Consider the following 19,467-nt stretch of genomic DNA (forward strand, 5'->3'; position numbering starts at 1 on the left):
GGGATCTAGGGTAATTCAAGCATTTGGGCTAATAGCCACTTATCAATGAGTGCATACCATGTATGTCTTTCTGTGATTGGGTTAGCTCACTCAGGATGATATTTTCCAGTTCCAACCATTTGCCTACGAATTTCATAAACTCGTTGTTTTTGATAGCTGAGTAATATTCCATTGTGTAGATGTACCACATTTTCTGTATCCATTCCTCTGTTGAAGGGCATCTGCGTTCTTTCCAGCTTCTGGCTATTATAAATAAGGCTGCGATGAACATAGTGGAGCACGTGTCTCTTTTGTATGTTGAGGAATCTTTTGGGTATATGCCCAAGAGAGATATAGCTGGATCCTCAGGCAGTTCAATGTCCAATTTTCTGAGGAACCTCCAGACTGATTTCCAGAATTGTTTTACCAGTCTGCAATCCCACCAACAATGGAGGAGTGTTCCTCTTTCTCCACATCCTCGCCAGCATCTGCTGTCACCTGAGTTTTTGATCTTAGCCATTCTCACTGGTGTGAGGTGAAATCTCAGGGTTGTTTTGATTTGCATTTCCCTTATGACTAAAGATGTTGAACATTTCTTTAGGTGTTTCTCAGCCATTCGGCATTCCTCAGCTGTGAATTCTTTGTTTAGCTCTGAACCCCATTTTTTAATAAGGTTATTTGTTTCCCTGCGGTCTAACTTCTTGAGTTCTTTGTATATTTTGGATATAAGGCCTCTATCTGTTGTAGGATTGGTAAAGATCTTTTCCCAATCTGTTGGTTGCCGTTTTGTCCTAACCACAGTGTCCTTTGCCTTACAGAAGCTTTGCAGTTTTATGAGATCCCATTTGTCGATTCTTGATCTTAGAGCATAAGCCATTGGTGTTTTGTTCAGGAAATTTTTTCCAGTGCCCATGTGTTCCAGATGCTTCCCTAGTTTTTCTTCTATTAGTTTGAGTGTGTCTGGTTTGATGTGGAGGTCCTTGATCCACTTGGACTTAAGCTTTGTACAGGGTGATAAGCATGGATCGATCTGCATTCTTCTACATGTTGCCCTCCAGTTGAACCAGCACCATTTGCTGAAAATGCTATCTTTTTTCCATTGGATGGTTTTGGCTCCTTTGTCAAAAATCAAGTGACCATAGGTGTGTGGGTTCATTTCTGGGTCTTCAATTCTATTCCATTGGTCTATCTGTCTGTCTCTGTACCAATACCATGCAGTTTTTATCACTATTGCTCTGTAATACTGCTTGAGTTCAGGGTTAGTGATTCCCCCTGAAGTCCTTTTATTGTTGAGGATAGCTTTAGCTATCCTGGTTTTTTTGTTATTCCAGATGAATTTGCAAATTGTTCTGTCTAACTCTTTGAAGAATTGGATTGGTATTTTGATGGGGATTGCATTGAATCTGTAGATTGCTTTTGGTAAAATGGCCATTTTTACTATATTAATCCTGCCAATCCATGAGCATGGGAGATCTTTCCATCTTCTGAGGTCTTCTTCAATTTCTTTCCTCAGTGTCTTGAAGTTCTTATTGTACAGATCTTTTACATGCTTGGTTAAAGTCACACCGAGGTACTTTATATTATTTGGGTCTATTATGAAGGGTGTCGTTTCCCTAATTTCTTTCTTGGCTTGTTTCTCTTTTGTATAGAGGAAGGCAACTGATTTATTTGAGTTAATTTTATACCCAGCCACTTTGCTGAAGTTGTTTATCAGCTTTAGTAGTTCTCTGGTGGAACTTTTGGGATCACTTAAATATACTATCATGTCATCTGCAAATAGTGGTATTTTGACCTCTTCTTTTCCGATCTGTATCCCCTTGATCTCCTTTTGTTGTCTGATTGCTCTGGCTAGAACTTCAAGAACTATATTGAATAAGTAGGGAGAGAGTGGGCAGCCTTGTCTAGTCCCTGATTTTAGTGGGATTGCTTCAAGTTTCTCTCCATTTAGTTTAATGTTAGCAACTGGTTTGCTGTATATGGCTTTTACTATGTTTAGGTATGGGCCTTGAATTCCTATTCTTTCCAGGACTTTTATCATGAAGGGGTGTTGAATTTTGTCAAATGCTTTCTCAGCATCTAATGAAATGATCATGTGGTTCTGTTCTTTCAGTTTGTTTATATAATGGATCACGTTGATGGTTTTCCGTATATTAAACCATCCCTGCATGCCTGGGATGAAGCCTACTTGATCATGGTGGATGATTGTTTTGATGTGCTCTTGAATTTGGTTTGCCAGAATTTTATTGAGTATTTTTGCGTCGATATTCATAAGGGAAATTGGTCTGAGGTTCTCTTTTGTAGGACATTTTCTTAATTAGTGATTGATGGTGGAAGGGCCCAGTCCACCGTAGGTGGCGCTATCCCTGGGCTGGTGGTCCTAGGTTCTACAAGCAAGCAGCCTGAGTGTCTTAGGGCTTCCATTGCTGTGAAGAGTCACCATGACCACAGGAACTCTTATGAAGGAAAACATTTAATTGGGGCTGGCTTACAGTTTCAGAGGCTCGATCCATTATTGTCATGGTGGGAAGCGTGGCAGTGGGCATGCAGATATGTAGCGTGCGTGCTGGAGGAGCTGAGAGTTCTGCATCTGGATCCACAGGCAGCAGGAAGAGACTGCTACACTGGGTGTGGCTTGAGCATCTGAAACCTCAAAGCCCAACCCTAAAGACACTTCCTCCAGCAAAGCCACTCCTACTCCAGCAAGGCCACACCCCTAATAGTACCATGCCTTTGTAGCCTATGGTGGGGGATTGGGGGACTATTTTCTTTCAAACCATCACCCTGAGCAAGCCAGTAAGCAGCACCTCTTCATGGCCACTGCATCAGCTCCTGTCTCCCAGTCCCTGTTGAAGGGCTCTAGCAGGCCCAAGCATGGCAAATATGGGCCTACAGACAGGTTTTACCTTTTACCCTCTCTCCTTTGCTAACCCATTAGATTACGTTCCTATAGCTAGCCCCAATTTTGGTCCATTCTCTTATCTGGGCATAGACTCATTCATCGGATATAAAACAGTAACATCTGGCAATCAAAATTTATTATTTGGCTAATATGTCCAATCAGGATTTACCAACTCACTGTAGCATGCACTACCTTTTTTCCCCCTTAAAAACCCACTCCTGCCAAAAACAAAACAAAACAAAAAACAGAAGGGGATCGGAGGTACATACCCTCAATCCTAGCACTCAAGAATCAGAGGAAGGTGAATCTCTGAGTTCAAGGCCAACCTGATCTGTAGAGTGAAATCCAGGACAACCAGGGCTACACAGAGAAACCCTGTCTTGAAAAACTAAAATCCAAAAACCAAACCAAGCCAAGTCAAACAACTTCCACCCACTCACTCAGAAACTCTTGGTCTCTTGCTTACTATTCTTGCTGTTGCTGCTGCCTTTGCAGCCTTCCTGCCTACCCTCCACTCCCACTCACCTCTCCAGGATAATAAATCTCTCTTGTGCTAAGTTCTCGGTGTCCAGGTATGTCCTGTGCCAACTCCAAGGGGGCTGACCTCCCCTAGACCTGCCCTAGTTGACTTCCGGCCCATGGCTTCCTTAGATGATGAACAGTGATTTGGAAGTGTAACCCTTGCCTCCTCAAGTTGCTTTGGTCATGGTGTTTCATCATAGCAATAGAAGCCCTAAGTAGGACAGGTATTTTGGTTTTATTTAGTGGGGTCACTGATAATAACTGTAATTTGAACCTCACCCTTAAAAAAATATGTATGATATTTTGGAGGGCACTTGTGTGCCATGGTGTGTGTGTATGTGCGTGTGTGTGTGTGTGTGTGTGTGTGTGTGTGTGTGTGTGTGTGTCTGAGGGCAATTTTGTGTGGTCAGTTTGGGGATAAGACTCAGGATGTCAAACTTACATGGCAAATGCTTTACTCACTGAACCACCTTGCTGGCCCTCACCCCTATGAGAAAGGCTTAGCATGCGTACATCTCCACAGGCATTAAAATGAACTCAGAATCTTTTCTACAGAGGGAAAAACTGCCGACTGACGATACTGAGGGTTGGTGAAGCACTCATTAAGTTTTGTATTTTTGGGGTTGGGGATTTAGCTCAGTGGTAGAGCGCTTGCCTAGCAACCGCAAGGCCCTGGGTTCGGTCCCCAGCTCCGAAAAAAAAGAAAAAAGAAAAAAAAAAGTTTTGTATTTTTACTTGGAACTCCCAGTTAGGCCTCTGTTCTGTTTTCTCTTCCTGTGACTTAGGGGCCTGAGGTTACTGAGTATACTCTGGGGTGTGTCCCTCTGCTCATCCTACAGAAAGGATACACAGGGTAGGGACCTCCATAATGGCTGTCACCCTCTTGGCTGAAGGTAACAGCTCCTAGGCAGGACCCTGATAAATGGCGGCATGTGTGTGTGCTGTTGTCCCTGAAGGGATACTAGCAGAAGCGTGGCAAGCACGACAAGACCCTGTCTTCTCGTATTTCCTTTGCCTGCCTAAAAACCACTAGATTCTATCCCTAAAGCTGGCCCCCAAGTCCATTCCTTTATTTGTCTACTTCCACCTCCTGAGGCTGACCACCACAGTCCAGCTATCAAAGTATTGAAGTCTTTCTATATAGCCTAGTCCGGCCTCATTCTTGCTTTCCTCTGCTTCAGCATCTTTAGGTAGGGGCCATGCTACTTGGCTTGAATGGCCATTTTGCTCAGAACTTTACAGACATGCAGCAGCTCTTCAATAGTTTTCTTTGCTAACGTTTTATGATAGTCATGCTTTTGTATGTAAGGGACTGTGCTTAGCTCTGAGGCCACATGCAGTAGCAGGCAGCATGGCAGGCTACTTAGGAGTGAGACAAAAGTTCAGGGGGATCTTATGTTAGAAGCTTTTATTAAGCCCCCCAAAATACTCCGATTTGAATTTGCATGTCTCCTTCTGGGAACTGTGGTGGTTTGAATAAAAATGGCCCCCCTAGGCTCATATATTTGAATGCTTAGTCACCAGGGAGTGGTGCTATTCAAAAGGATTAGAAGGATTAGAAGGTATGGCCTTGTTGGAGTAAGTGTGTCACTGGGATTGTACTTCTTGGTTTCAAAAGCCCCTGCTAGGTCCAGTCCTCTTTCTCTGCCTGTGGATAAGGATATGACCCTCATTTACTGTCCCAGTGTCTGTCTGCACGCCAACATGCTTCCTATTATGATGAAAATGGACTAAACCTCTGAAACTGTAAGCCAGCCCCAATGAAAGGCTTCCTTGTACAAGATTTGCATGGTTGTTGTGTCTCCTCACAGCAATAGAACCCTGACTAAGACAGCCCATGACTGAGCCCAGGTTCTCTGTTTTCTGCTGTAGCACCACCGTATCTCTCAGAGCCTCAGTCTCCAGGGATAGTCAGAAAATGGAAGCGGCACTTTCTGGTTTCTTTAACAAGCTCAGTTGTGTCATTTGATGTTTTTCTGGAAGCTGTCTTGTGAGAAGGCACGCAATGTTTTGCTGCAAACAGGCACGTTAGAGGGCACATGGTAGTTAGTAAGGACATAAATGGAATCCCACGAATAGTGAGAGAGTGCTCTTGCATTGTTACACCACGGAACTCTTCACTGGTCTTTACTGGTCTTCGCTGGTCTTCACTGGTCTTCACTTTGTAGAGAGAAACTCACCAAAGAACTTCTTGTGGTATTCCAACTGATTCTGGTCACTGCCGCTGACTCGTGCTGATTTAGCAGAGCCTTGCTGTTTCTACTGGATCACGCGGTGGGCACTGATTTGTGTTTGGTGTACGCTATTAAACCGGACTGCTGCTATCCTGATAACAAAGAGCAGAATTGCCCCAGGGAACTACTTCTAAACAGATCTACAACATTCTTCTTATTAACCTTCTTTTCCCCCTACCTCTGGTCAGTGGGTTAGAAGGGAGGTTGAAGTGTTTAAGAACCCTAAATAAAATAGATTTTGAAAAAAATCTAAGCCTACAAGAAACTTAGGACAGGACCTACTCACTGGTTCCTTAGAGACCACCCACAGGAGAAATAGGAATCGTTCTCTGTTTCCTCAACTGTATCTACCAGACTTTTAAAATTAGTTAATTGAGATCAAAGACTGAGAAATTCAATCTTTTCCTCCTTTAGCTTCAAGGACTTATAGAAGTAAATGCACCTCAGAATTGGAGTCCCACCCTGAGGTGGGTCCTCTCTGATGAGGTTGCCAGGTACACAGACAACTAGATAATTAGAGAGCTAGGCAGCCCGAAAGCCAGACAACAGGCCACCGAATACCTTGGCAGTCAGACAGGAGCATAGCTCTGTCTGAGGGGGTGTTCGCTGACTCAGAGTTTCTATCTCCATCCACCCTGTTCTTAGGCCTGAGCTAATCAACCAAGCAGACTTATGCAAAACTGCTCCTGAGACTTGAGTAACTGTGAAGGGGCCTCTCTGCAGGACTTGCTGTGAGGAGGTCAGGTCTGAAGTTGCTACAGCCCTTTAAACACGGGATGGGAGTCAACCCAGAAGAAGGCTGGAAAGAAACAAACATTGCTTGAGCCCTGAGCAAGCCATTCCTGAATCCACAACCACATTTAATTACAGAAACCAGGGGCTTCTCTTCTTACAGAAGCCAGTTCACTGTCTGTTTACTTCTTCTCACGGGGAACACTCTCATTGGTAACTTTGCCCCCCTCCCTGCCTGCTCTGAGAGGCTGAGGCTTTTCCTAGCCTAGGAATGTCTTCTTGGAAAACTGCTCATTTGGGATGCTGGGCTTAAACCAGAGTTTATTTTAAAGGAGTTGGGCCCACAAATGTATCCTCTAGGCTGCTCGGGCTGTGGCTCTCTCAAAGATAACCTTTCCACCCTGCTCTGTTGACAAATGGTGCTGAAAGCTTGCACCATTCCCTAGAGGCCCTGGTGGGGTGTGAGCAAAAACATAGCTCCCGGCAAGCTGGCTCTGGGTGTCTAAGAAATTCTTGCTTCCGAAGCGGTGCAGGCTCGTCCACTGCCCTTTCTCCATTTGGTAATGTGTAGCCCGGGACACCACCCAAACTCTCGGCTCTGCCTTCCTTCTTCTCTCGGCCTTCTCCCTACACCTGTTCCTGACGTGCGTGCAGCAGGACCTAAGCAGCTGATTTTGTCAGAAAATCCTGTCTATGCCCCAAACTCAACTTGCAGTGACCAGAGGCTGCCGGTTTGGCTGGAGACCGGCAGTACCCGCATCTGCCTAGAGACTGGTGAGAAAGCCTCATTCCTCCTGGCTTACAGCTGTAGGAGTGGGTGTGTTGGAAGGGGCCCCTAGGGATTCTGACACAGGACCACAGCTTGAACCCAGCGCTGCTCAGAGAGCACCAAGAGGATGAACTGGTGCCATCCTGTGTCCCCTGCAGCAGGTGTCTCGCCCCGGTCCCTAGCTGCAGTGGATGAGCGAGCGCTGGCAGCTTTGCTTCCCGCCATCCTTTCTCCCCATGCCCAGAAATGCCCACTTGACTCTTTGGGTCCCAGCCAATGACTGATGGACACAGGTACACAGGGCGGGTTTCCTGGTCTCCTGATGGGACACTGGTGTGACTTACTCGGTAGAGAGCCCTTTCATAAATTAGGCACCTACCGGACTTCAGTTTTTTGCTGTTCTCCGATGCCTGGAACCCGCTGTTGGTAGCAACAGGTATGAATTACCACACAATACCCTGCTGTAAAAGTTAAACAGTCCCTTGGCTCAGCTTTGCAAAACTAAAATAACCCTGGTTGCAAGGCTGGGGCTGCCAGGCTGTCAGCTGTCTAGGCTGATTACACCCCACTCAGGCTGCCTGGAGAGACAGCCAGGAGAGGTTCCTGCAGTCAGTCACCCAGGCTGGTGTGTCATATGCCCTGTGGCCAACAGCTGAACCTGGCTCATTTTCCTCTTGGCCTCAAAAGTCAGGACGCCACATCTGGCCCACATCTCACAGGGACACACACTTCACAGGGAGTGGCTGTGTTCCTTTTTTCCTGACCTCAGACCACATCAATGTCACACGATGAGTTTGTTGGGTTCACTTGCAGAAGCCTGGGTGAGGTGCTTTAGGAGCAAAGGGAGGGAGTCGTTTACAGGAATGTGGGTGAGGTTTACTCAATGAAACGTGGGTGCCTCCAAATTAGTGCAACACAGCTGAGATGACAACTTCCCCACAGCTTACTAGATACGTCCTCCCTTCAGATGTCCTTCCTCTCTCTAGACATTATGATATGTACTTCTAACCAGGAGTGTGCGGGCCACATGTGTTGTGTTTTATAAAAAGAAAAAGAAGCCAGGGGTAGGTGTGGTGGAGGCATGATATGGAGTGGGGAAGGGGGTGCCTCTAAGACATCCCTTCCCCCTGAGGTACCAGCCACATAGTATAGTATAGTATAGTATAGTATAGAATAGAGTTTATTTAGGGCATAGGGTGGGGAGGGGAGTTGAGGGAGTAGAGACAGAGAAATGCGGATGGAGAGAGAGAGAGAGAGAGAGAGAGAGAGAGAGAGAGAGAGAGAGAGGAAAGAGAGAGAGAGAGGAAAGAGAGAGAGAGAGAGAGAGTGCAGAGGCTGGCCATGAGCACATGGAGAGGTGGAGGAGAGAGGGGGAGGGGAGAAGACACAGAGGGAGAAGAGGGTAAAAGAGCAAGAGAAGAGGAGAAGAGAGTGAGAAGGGGTCAGGCACACCTGGCTGTTGCCAGGTAACCACGGGGCGGAGCCTAGATGAAATGCCAACAACATGTGCAGAGGGAATAGCAGTGGATGTGCCCAATATAAACTCATACATTAGATAAATAAACTCAATTTAAAACATCATCTCAATTAAAAAAAAAACTCATACATTTACTAAAAACATCCTGAGATGATGTCCTGATTTTTCTTTTGTACCTTGTATTAGTTATTTTCTTTTCTGTTACTGTGACAAAACGCCGCGACCAAGGTAACTTACGAAAGAAAGCATTCCCGGTGACAGAGCTAAAGCATGCAGCACAAGCAGCTAAGACCTCACTCTGAACTACCAGCAAGAGGCAGAGTGAGGGGCACGGCAGAAGACTTTTGAAACCTCAGAGTGCCCTTCACTCCTCCCAACCCATCACAAACAAACTGGGGGCCAGGTCTTCAGACATATGAACCTATGGGGGCCCCTCCAATCCATAATGCAAAATGCATTTAGTCCAACCTCAAAAGTTCCCAGTGTTTCACAGTCCCAACACTGTTTAAAAGTTCAAAGTATATTCTGGGACTCAAGGCAATCTCTTAACTATAGGCTCCTGTAAGAACTCACCATGACACAGAATATATGTTACCATTCCAAAAGGGAAGAATAGAACACAGGGAGGAATTATTGGACTGAAATAAGACAGAAGCCCAGCAGGGCAAACTCCACGTCCTGCAGTCCTCCAAGTCCATGTCTGATGTCAAATGATGTCAAAGGTTTAGATGGTTCTGTCCTTCCAGCTGTCTGCATCACCTCTCTCTCTCTCTCTCTCTCTCTCTCTCTCTCTCTCTCTCTCGCTCGCTCGCTCGCTCTGTGTGTCTCTGACTCTGGCTCTCTGTCTGTCTGTCTGTCTCTGTCTCTGTCTCTGTCTCTCTGGCTTCTTCCTCACCCCTGTCTGTAACTCTTGTGGTAGATGTTTCCCAGTTCTGACATTTCCCAACATCTTGGGGTCCCAAATGCCCCAGCGACTTACAAAGATTCATAACCTCTTTCCTCATTTATCTTTCCTGACTCTAAAGCAGAACCAAGTGGATGACATTGCTAAACTCGACTCCCAGCTTAGGATGGTCCCCACCCCCTTGGACCACATTTGTAGCCACTTTGTTTCTTGCTCCTGTCTAGGAGCAGAAAAGTCCTTTTCCATTCACAAGTTGGAAGCTTAGCTGGGTAGAGTCTTGCCCTAAGAATACTCCTCCCTGTATTACAGTACAGATTTGGACCCTCCTTGATGGCACTAATGTAAGAATATTAGTTGAAGTCTCTCTTCCAGCACAAAGCTTGGCTTTAGTATACCAGTGTTCCTTCCTTCTCCAAATTGTGCTTTCTTTCTTCCTTCCTTCCTTCCTTCCTTCCTTCCTTCCTTTCTTTCTTTCTTTCTTTCTTTCTTTCTTTCTTTCTTTCTTTCTTTCTTTCTTTCTTTCTTTCTTTCTTTCTTTCTGTTTGAGACAGGGTTTCTCTGTGTGTAGCCCTGGCTGTCCTAAAACTCATACTGTAGACCAGGCTGATCTTGAGCTCAGAGATCCGCCTGCCTCTGTCTCTAGAGTGCTGGGAGTGAAGGTGTGCCCCTACTCACCTGGCTCATTTTGTTTATTTTTGGTCCACTTGCATTTTTCACTGTAGACCTACAGGACCAAGTCAATATGAAGGGTCTTGATATCTCTTTCACACACACACAAAGTTCATTTTACTTTCTTTTTTTTTTTTTGAAAGAAAGGAGATTTTACTAAAAAGAAAAATAACAAAAGGGAGATGGGGCCAGAGCACAGGTTAGTCCATCTAGAGCACAGGTTAGTCCATCTGGGCCTTCAGTTTCCTGGTGGTGATCTTGTCTTTTTCAATGATGTGGACAATGACGCCCATACTGGACATGGCATCCTGGTCCACAGCATTCAGCATGGCCTGAGAAATGGTTTCAAACAGATGTTCTAGATCCACGTTGGGCTCCCAGAGAGACTCGCACATCCCATACATTTGTTCAGAGCAGGTGCCACTGACTACGAAGTCATTGGTCACCATGGAACAGCCAATGAGGTCCAGAGAGCAAATGAAGGGCTTAAAGGTCTTCGGGTCCAAGCCAGCAATGACAGGTTCTGTGTAGTAGGGACCAAACCGTTTCTCATACAAGAGGTTGGCCACCATGCTCAAGAGGGTGTAAGGTTTGATCTGCTGTCCTTCCTTCAGCTCATACAGGTTCAGTCGGAACTTGAGATGCTGGGCAACTGTCTGGACATCAGTGCCCAGGCCGGCTAGGTCTATGTAGAGCCTGTAACCCATGGGAAAGATCTTCTGGAAGTCTGTGGTCACCATTTGGGCCTGGATTCTGAAATGCCTGTCTGCAGCAATGGCCACACAGTTCTTTCCCTTCGTGGCCGTGATGGCCCCTCCATTATAGGACATAATAGACATGACTGCGTGGTAGTAGGAGCCTGCTCTCCACTGCGTTGCCTACAAACCGGCTTTCTCTGGCTTTCTCCCATTTTACTTTCAGTTTAGCCTCAGATGATTTCTTAAGACAAGAGCAGAGCTCGGTTGCTAATATTCTCTTCTGAAGCCTCTTGAGCAGGGTCTCCATTGCCTGCATGGCTCTTAGCACTGCTGCCTGCCAAGCTCCTACTACAACGGCTCATTAAGCTCTGCTTACAGTGTTCGACTCCAAGGTCCCAAGGTTTTCCATATTCATCAAAAACAAGCAAAACAAAACAAAACCAATCCACCAAAACCACACAGCTGGGTCCGTCATGGCAATACACTACTTCCTGGTACCAAATTCTGTATTAGGTCTTTTTCTATTGCTACCATAAAACACCATCCAAAAAACACTATCAAAAAGCTGGGCCTGGGGTTGGAGATTTAGCTCAGTGGTAGAGCGCTTGCCTAACAAGCGCAAGGCCCTGGGTTCGGTCCCCAGCTCTGAAAAAAAGAAAAGAAAAGAAAAAAAAAAAGCTGGGTCTGGTGGCACATGCCTTTAATCCCAGCACTTGGGAGGCGGAGGCAGGCGATCTCTGTGAGTCTGAGGCCAGTCTGGTGTACAGAGTGAGTTCTAGGACAGCTGGGGCTGCACAGAGAAACTCTGTCTTGAAAAGAAAAACAAAAGAAAAAACAAACAAACAAACAAGGTAAAACACCATAACCAAGGCAACTGAGAAAGAAAAGCATAATTGGGCTTTCAATTCTGGAAGATTAGAGTCCATGATGGAGTGAAGGCCAGAGCTTGATGTGGTCTCTTCCCACCTAATATGAGTTAGGGCCTTGCGGTTGAATGCAGCTTGCCAACTCGGCTAATCCAGCTAAGGGGAATCCTACGTCTGTGCTCCTGAGTGTTGGGATTTCAGCCAGGCCCCCAGGCTTATGTGTCACGTACATAGGTGCTGAGGATCCAAACCCCAGTGTTGTCCTTATATGGCAAGAGCATCTCCCAGCCAGGAATTTATTTTTATATTATGAAAACCCCTCTTCCCACATGCTCAAGGGTATTGTTGATATGCAGTATTGGGTGAAAAATGGGTTGCAGGAGGACCCAAGTGGAGGCGTGGGGGCTGTGTAGGAGTATTGGAGACACCCAGGACATTACTGCAGCCTGGACCATGTAGGTGGACAGGAGGGCTATCAGGGAGGTACAATTGACTCAGTTTGATCATGAAATAGGCATGGCTTAAGCAATATGATTGACACTAGTGCCTTCACTGGGTCAGGAAATTGAAAGGAAAAAAAAAACCATTAAAGAAAAACTCAGACCATATTTTACAAATGGATGGAGAAATGAGTTTCTTTTTCTCATGTTCTGTTTGAGTTTGAATTCTAAGTTCATCACGCATCTAGTTGGGGTATGTATGAAAGGTATGGATGCCTTATTTAGATCCCTGGGTAATTAGCGTACGGATGTCAACCTAAGCCACACATAGGAGACAGTGTGTGTATGGCTGGAGAGACCACTAAGCCGCAAACCCTGAGGAACTGTTGCATAGATGAGCTGGAAGACGGAATCCAGATGACTGGAACAGTGAGAGGAAAGCCAGGGACTCCAGCCAAAGAAAACAGGTACGCTTCTAAGAAAGGAGGAAATGGTAAGTCAGTCAGGACATTCCCAGGGGCGAAATTCAGGGCGGATATAGGAAGGTCTGCTCAGGGCAGGGTCATTAAGGACTCTCCGTCCCATTCCAGGGACCATGCAGATCTCCTACAACCTTCCTTGCCCACCCCATCCCTTTTTTTCTCAGCCACCAACTCATACGTGCCAACCAGGGAATCAGGTAGGTGGTCTTCCTCTCTTCCTCTCTGTCCTCTAATTCCGATCACCCAGTCTTATTCCTACTTCTGCAGCAGACTACCTGAAGCTGCCTCCTTTGTCTCTCTTTCTCCCATTCATGGTGGTTTGCTAAATCTCCTACAGACTTCTTCTACCACCCTCTCCCTCTGTCTTAGCTGCCAACTCCAGGAGACACTTCCTGGAAACCTGCAGGATGACACTGACCCTGGAATCATGTAGGTAGGCAATCTTCACTCACCCTCTTCTCCCCGAGTCTTACCCACTGCCCTGCAGCACACTGTGGCCTCTCCTTCCTCTGTCCCCATTCCCAGGCTTCAACTCAGATCCTGGCAGCACACTCAATTTTCCTCTCGCCTGGGGACTCTCTCAGTCCCCTTCCCCCATTCTAATCATTCTCCGTTTCTTTCTTTCTTCCTTTCTTCCTTTCTTTCTTTCCTTCTTTCTTTTTAAAAAAGATTTATTTATTATTATATGTATGAGTACATTGTAGCTATTTTTCAGACACATCAGAAGAGGGCATTGGATCCCATTACAGATGGTTGTGAGCCACCATGTGGTTGCTGGGATTTGAACTCAGGACCTCTGGAAGAGCAGTCAGTGCTCTTAACCGCTGAGCCATCTCTCCAACCCCCCATTCTCCATTTCTTATTGTTAGCTCCCAACACCTAGAAAGAGTCTATCTAAGGCCACACCTGGCAGGATCTTGGAAGCATTCCCTACCAGGAAACTCACACCCACCACACTCCCCTAAGAACCAGGGAAGGCAACAAAAACCAAAGAATGAAACACCCACTCAATAAAGACAGCACCAAATACCAGTCACCCAAAGCCAGATTCCAAGGTGCCATCATACAAATACAATAGAAACCAGGGCAATATGTCTCCACTAGAGCCCAGCAACCCTACTACAGTAGGCTCAAAGACACAAATATAGCTAAAACATAAGACACAAACTTTAAAATAGCTATGATGTATGTGTACAGGTTTTCAAAGAAGGTGTGAATAAATCCATTAGTGAAATGTATGAAGACACAAACAGCAGAGAGATATGACAAGAACAGTACACAACATGAAAACAGAAATATAATTACTAAAGAAAACCCAAACTGAGGGAAGATTGGAAATGAAAAATTTAGGAACTCAAACAAAGACTTCAGTGGCAAGCCCCACCAACAGTGTACAAAGCAGGGAAGAGAGAATCTGAGGCATTGAAGACAAGGCAGAAGAAACAGACACCTCAGCCAAAGAAGAAGATGAATTAAAAGAAAGAAAAGAAAAATCCAGGCACAAAACATTCAGGAAATCTGGGACACTAAAAAGATCATATCTATAAATAACAGGAATAGAGGAAGAAGAAACCTGGGTCAAAGGCACAGAACAGGTCTTGCACAAAGTCATAGAAGAAAACCTCCCTAACCCAAAGAGGGAGATACCTATCAAGGCACAAGAAGTATACAGACCACCACAATAGACTGGATGAGAGAATAAATTCCCCACAACACACAACAATAAAAACACTGGCTTGTTCCTGTGCCAGTGCCACTTTCCGAGGAGCTGGGATTCACAACCATGTTGCCCAAGGGTCTGCTTCAGTCTGTGTAGATCCTCAGCTCCTTAGCCAGCCACAGCATGATAAACTGTGAGTGGGGAAAGGGCCTCATTAAGGTAAACATTCTCTGGAGACAATCAAGCCACTCTCACTGCAGCTCAAGTTACTTGACCCTGCTCTGCTTCTGGACAAGACATGACTTCCTGGTGTGATGTCCGGGTCCCTGTGAAGGGCTGTGATCACGTGGCCCAACTTTATGCTTTCTAACAGTCCATCTCCAAAGGCCTGGTGGCTTCTTACCACGTACTCGTGGGTGAGGCTAGAAGGAAGGAGATAAGAGATAGCCTCATCTACTATGATTGGACTCTGCTGGTAGCTGGCCCCCATCAATGCAAGTAGATCATTTCAGAGATACTGGTGCCTATGCTTGATTCCAGAAATCCTACCAACTAGGTGATCTCAAGGACCAGGGCTTGCCTTGCTTTGTTTTGTTTTGTTTTATTTTCCACCACAAATAGGACTTTTTATTTGTCACTATTAAAAGTCTGGATTTTAAATTGATTCTTGCACTGGTGGTTCATGGCCATCAGCTCGTTCAACTTTTGCTCCTGTCTCGTCACCAGTTGTTTTGCCAGAACTACACCTTCACCATAGAGCTCCACAGTTTTCCTAATTCAAACTTGGGTTTCCTCACCATTTTGACTTTCCTAACAAAGATGTCATGGGGAGGATAGATGGACTGGCAAGCCTTCTCTATGTCTTTCTCAGTGCTGTCTGGAATGAGTTTATTAACTGCTTCCTTCAAGTCGTTTGTCTGCACTTCTCGGGTCATGATTTCCATCATCTTCTTCTGGGTCTGGCGGACCTGCTGGTGCTGCGCATAGGAGGATGTCTTTCTAATCTGGTTGTTGTGTTTTTTAGTGAAACCAGCACAGAAAAGTTGGAGCAAATACCCATCGGTCATCTTGACATCAGCATGAGCTTCAATCATGGTGATCTGCCACTTTTTGATCGTGGAGCACATTTTGTCCCAGGTAAGATCCATGCCATGGAAGTTAGTCAGACAGTTTTTGCCCTGAGCATCCTTAGTAATTAGCTTGAATCTTCTAAATGCAACTTCCTCATTCTGTAGATCGGCAAGGCTCGCTTCAAACGGCAAGGCTCACACACGACCCTCGAGGCCATCAGATGCAATTGTGGTTCCTTGAGTCCTTGTGACTAGTGTTTCCCCGATGTTCCTAATACTGAACATTGCTGGAGCTTTCACATCATACCAGTCTGCTGTAGAAAATGGATCAACCACTTTCTTCTCAGCTCCCTTCTTACCACCTTTTGTCAGGCTCTTGTTCTTCCCGACCACCATGGTGCCACTCGGAGAGCCAAAAGGGTAGAAGCACAACTCTTGTGAGAACTTAACCCAGGGTTTACCTTGAAATAAACATCCTAGGATTATAATATTCTGAGAGACAAAAACAAAAACAAAAACAAAACAAAAAACCAACAGCAACAAAACCCCCCAAACGAACAAAACAAAACAAAACAACAGCAACAAAACCCCCCAAACGAACAAAAAGCAAAAAACAAAACACTAAATGTATATAGAACAAAGAAAGAATATTTAAATTTACAAGGGAAAAAGACCAAGTAACACATAAAAGCAAGCTCACTGAAAAGTTCCTGATTTTTCAATGGAGACTCCAAAAGACTTCAATGGATGCTCTACAAATGCTTAAGAGACAATGGATGTTAGCCCAGACTATTACACTCAGCAAAACTATCAATCACAGTTTTGCTGGCTACTTGTATATCAAGCTGACACAAGACAGAGTTATCCAAAAGGAGGGAAGGAACTTCAGTTGAGAGAATGCCTTCATAAGATCCAGCTGTATGGTATTTTCTTAATTAGTGATTGATGAGGGAAGGGCAAGTCTGTTGTGGGTGATGCTGTTCCTGGGCTGGTGGTCTTGGGTTCTATAAGAAAGCAGGCCCAGGCCGACAGGAGCCGGATGTAGATCTCTCCTGAGAGACACAGCCAGAATACAGCAAATACAGAGGCGAATGCCAGCAGCAAACCACTGAACTGAGAATAGGAACCCCGTTGAAGGAATCAGAGAAAGAACTGGAAGAGCTTGAAGGGGGCTTGAGACCCCATATGTACAACAATGCCAAGCAACCAGAGCTTCCAGGGACTAAGCCACTACCTAAAGACTATACATGGACTGACCCTGGACTCTGACCTCATAGGTAGCAATGAATATCCTAGTAAGAGAACCAGTGGAAGGGGAAGCCCTGGGTCCTGCTAAGACTGAACCCCCAGTGAACTAGATTGTTGGGGGGAGGGCGGCAATGGGGGGAGGGTGGGGAGGGAAACACCCATAAAGGAGGGGAGAGGGAGGGATTAGGGGGATGTTTGCCCGGAAACCGGGAAAGGGAATAACACTTGAAATGTAAATAAGAAATACTCAAGTTAATAATAAAAAAAAAAAAAAAAAAGAAAGAAAGCAGGCCGAGGGGTTGGGGATTTAGCTCAGTGGTAGAGCGCTTGCCTAGGAAGCGCAAGGCCCTGGGTTCGGTCCCCAGCTCCAAAAAAAAAAAAAAAAAAAAAAGAAAGCAGGCCGAGTTAGCTAGGAGAAGTAAGCCAGCAGCATCCCCTCGTGGCTTCTACATCAGCTCTTGCCTCCAGGTTCCTGCCCTGTTTGAGTTCCTGACTTCCTCAGTGATGGACTATAATGTGGAAATGTAAGGAAAATAAATCTTTTCCTTCCCAAGCTATTTTTGGTCATGGTGTTTCATTACAGTAATATTAACCCTAATTAAGACAGCAATACACGGGCTGGAGAGATGGCTCAGCGGTTAAGAGTACCCGACTGCTCTTCCAGAGCATGAGTTCAATTCCCAGCAACCACATGGTGGCTCACAACCATCTGTAAAGAGATCCGATGCCCTCTTCTGGTGTATCTGAAGACAGCTACAGTATACTTATATATAATAAATAAATAAATCTTAAAAAAAAAAAAAAAAAACCGACAGCAATACACGGGCAGTAGCAGCGGCGCCGGTCCCGTGTGCCGGTGCCCCGAGCGGCACAGTTTCTTGGCCATCGGCTGCTCTCACCACAAAGTCAGGACGAGTCCCGTGCGTGTCCGTCCGCGGAGGTCTTTCTCTTCTCGCTCGGCTGCGGGAAATCGAGCTGAAGCGACTGAGTTCGCGATGGAGAGAGAAAAGGAACAGTTCTGTAAGCTCTTTATTGGTGGCTTAAGCTTTGAAACCACAGAAGAAAGTTTGAGAAACTACTACGAGCAATGGGGAAAGCTCACAGACTGTGTGGTTATGCGGGATCCTGCAAGCAAAAGATCAAGAGGATTTGGCTTTGTAACTTTCTCATCCATGGCTGAGGTTGATGTTGCCATGGCTGCAAGGCCTCATTCCATTGATGGCAGGGTGGTTGAGCCAAAACGTGCTGTGGCAAGAGAGGAGTCTGGGAAACCAGGAGCCCATGTGACTGTGAAGAAACTGTTCGTTGGTGGAATTAAGGAAGATACTGAGGAGCATCACCTTAGAGATTACTTTGAAGAATATGGAAAAATTGATACTATTGAAATAATTACTGATAGACAGTCTGGAAAAAAAGAGGCTTTGGCTTTGTTACCTTTGATGACCATGATCCTGTGGATAAAATTGTCTTGCAGAAATATCACACCAAAAATGGTCACAATGCAGAAGTTAGAAAGGCATTGTCTAGACAAGAAATGCAGGAAGTCCAAAATTCTAGGAGTGGAAGAGGAGGAAACTTTGGTTTTGGAGATTCTCGAGGTGGCGGTGGCAATTCTGGACCAGGACCAGGAAGCAACTTTAGGGGGGGTTCTGATGGATATGGAAGTGGACGTGGATTTGGGGATGGCTATAATGGGTATGGAGGAGGACCTAGAAGTGGCAATTTTGGAGGTAGCCCTGGTTATGGAGGAGGAAGAGGAGGATATGGTGGTGGAGGACCTGGATATGGCAACCAGGGTGGGGGCTACGGAGGTGGTTATGACAACTATGGAGGAGGAAATTATGGAAGTGGAAATTACAATGATTTTGGAAATTATAACCAGCAACCTTCTAACTACGGTCCAATGAAGAGTGGAAACTTTGGTGGTAGCAGGAACATGGGAGGACCATATGGTGGAGGGAACTATGGTCCTGGAGGAAGTGGAGGAAGTGGGGGCTATGGTGGAAGGAGCCGATATTGAGCTTCTTCCTACTTACCATGGGAAGGTGTCTTGCTGCAGGTAACTAATGAAGAAGTGGTCAACCACAGAGTCTTCAAGAAATAAGAAATTCTGTACCATCTGAAAGTAGTTCTTGTTGGTGCCTTCATTTAAGAAGCACTTTTAAGATAAAAGGGAATGTTTTCTGATTAAAAACTTCATTTAGTACAGGTTCTTAATAAAATTACAAAAATGAGTGTTGATTGTAAAGGGTAACATCAGATTAGCTAAGGATAATGTGTTATGTTTTAAATTAGGATTTGTGAGTAGACAGATAAGCTCTATTTTAAATACAAGTTTTATAAAATAAATACTTTTGTAACCAAAAAAAAAAAAAAAGACAGCAATACACACAAAGAGAAAAATATTCCATGTTAAAGATACAGAAGGTACCTTTAGCTAAACTAAAAGGTTAATCAAACCCGAGAAAACACAAGGAATAAATAACTGCAGATCAACAAATTAAATGTAGAAAGGCACAGCATAATAACAAAATAACAAAAATCAATAAGTACTGCTCATTAATACCTCTCAGCATTAATGGCCTCAATTTCTCAATTAAAAAGACACAGGCTAAGAGATTAGTTTGGAAAATAGGATCCATCCCTCTGCTATATTCAAGAAACACACTTTAACATCAAGGATAGATATCACCTCAGAGTAAAAGAACGAGAAAAGGATATTCCAAACAAATGGACCCAAAAAGCAAGCTGAGTGTAGCTATTTTAATATCTGAAAAAGTAGACTTCAACTAAAACTAATCAGAAGAGATAGGGCAGG

The 19,467-nt window shown here is 45.1% G+C and overlaps 1 protein-coding gene and 2 pseudogenes across 1 annotated transcript; 1 reads left to right on the forward strand and 2 right to left on the reverse strand.

Moving 5' to 3' along the window:
* Positions 1 to 10,239: 10,239 nt before the first annotated feature.
* Positions 10,240 to 11,112, reverse strand: Psmb3l2 (proteasome 20S subunit beta 3 like 2). The gene has a single exon (XM_039106083.2). It carries the CDS (start codon positions 11,022 to 11,024, stop codon positions 10,407 to 10,409), a length of 618 nt encoding a protein of 205 aa, XP_038962011.1. The 5' UTR covers positions 11,025 to 11,112; the 3' UTR covers positions 10,240 to 10,406.
* A 3,843-nt stretch (positions 11,113 to 14,955) lies between these two features.
* Positions 14,956 to 17,456, reverse strand: Rps3a-ps4 (ribosomal protein S3a, pseudogene 4; annotated as a pseudogene).
* Positions 17,457 to 17,477: 21 nt separating this feature from the next.
* LOC108350566 (heterogeneous nuclear ribonucleoproteins A2/B1 pseudogene) lies at positions 17,478 to 19,026 on the forward strand (annotated as a pseudogene).
* Positions 19,027 to 19,467: the final 441 nt, after the last annotated feature.

Source organism: Rattus norvegicus, chromosome 3, assembly GCF_036323735.1.
Source record: "Rattus norvegicus strain BN/NHsdMcwi chromosome 3, GRCr8, whole genome shotgun sequence".
NCBI classification, from domain to species: Eukaryota; Metazoa; Chordata; class Mammalia; order Rodentia; family Muridae; genus Rattus; species Rattus norvegicus.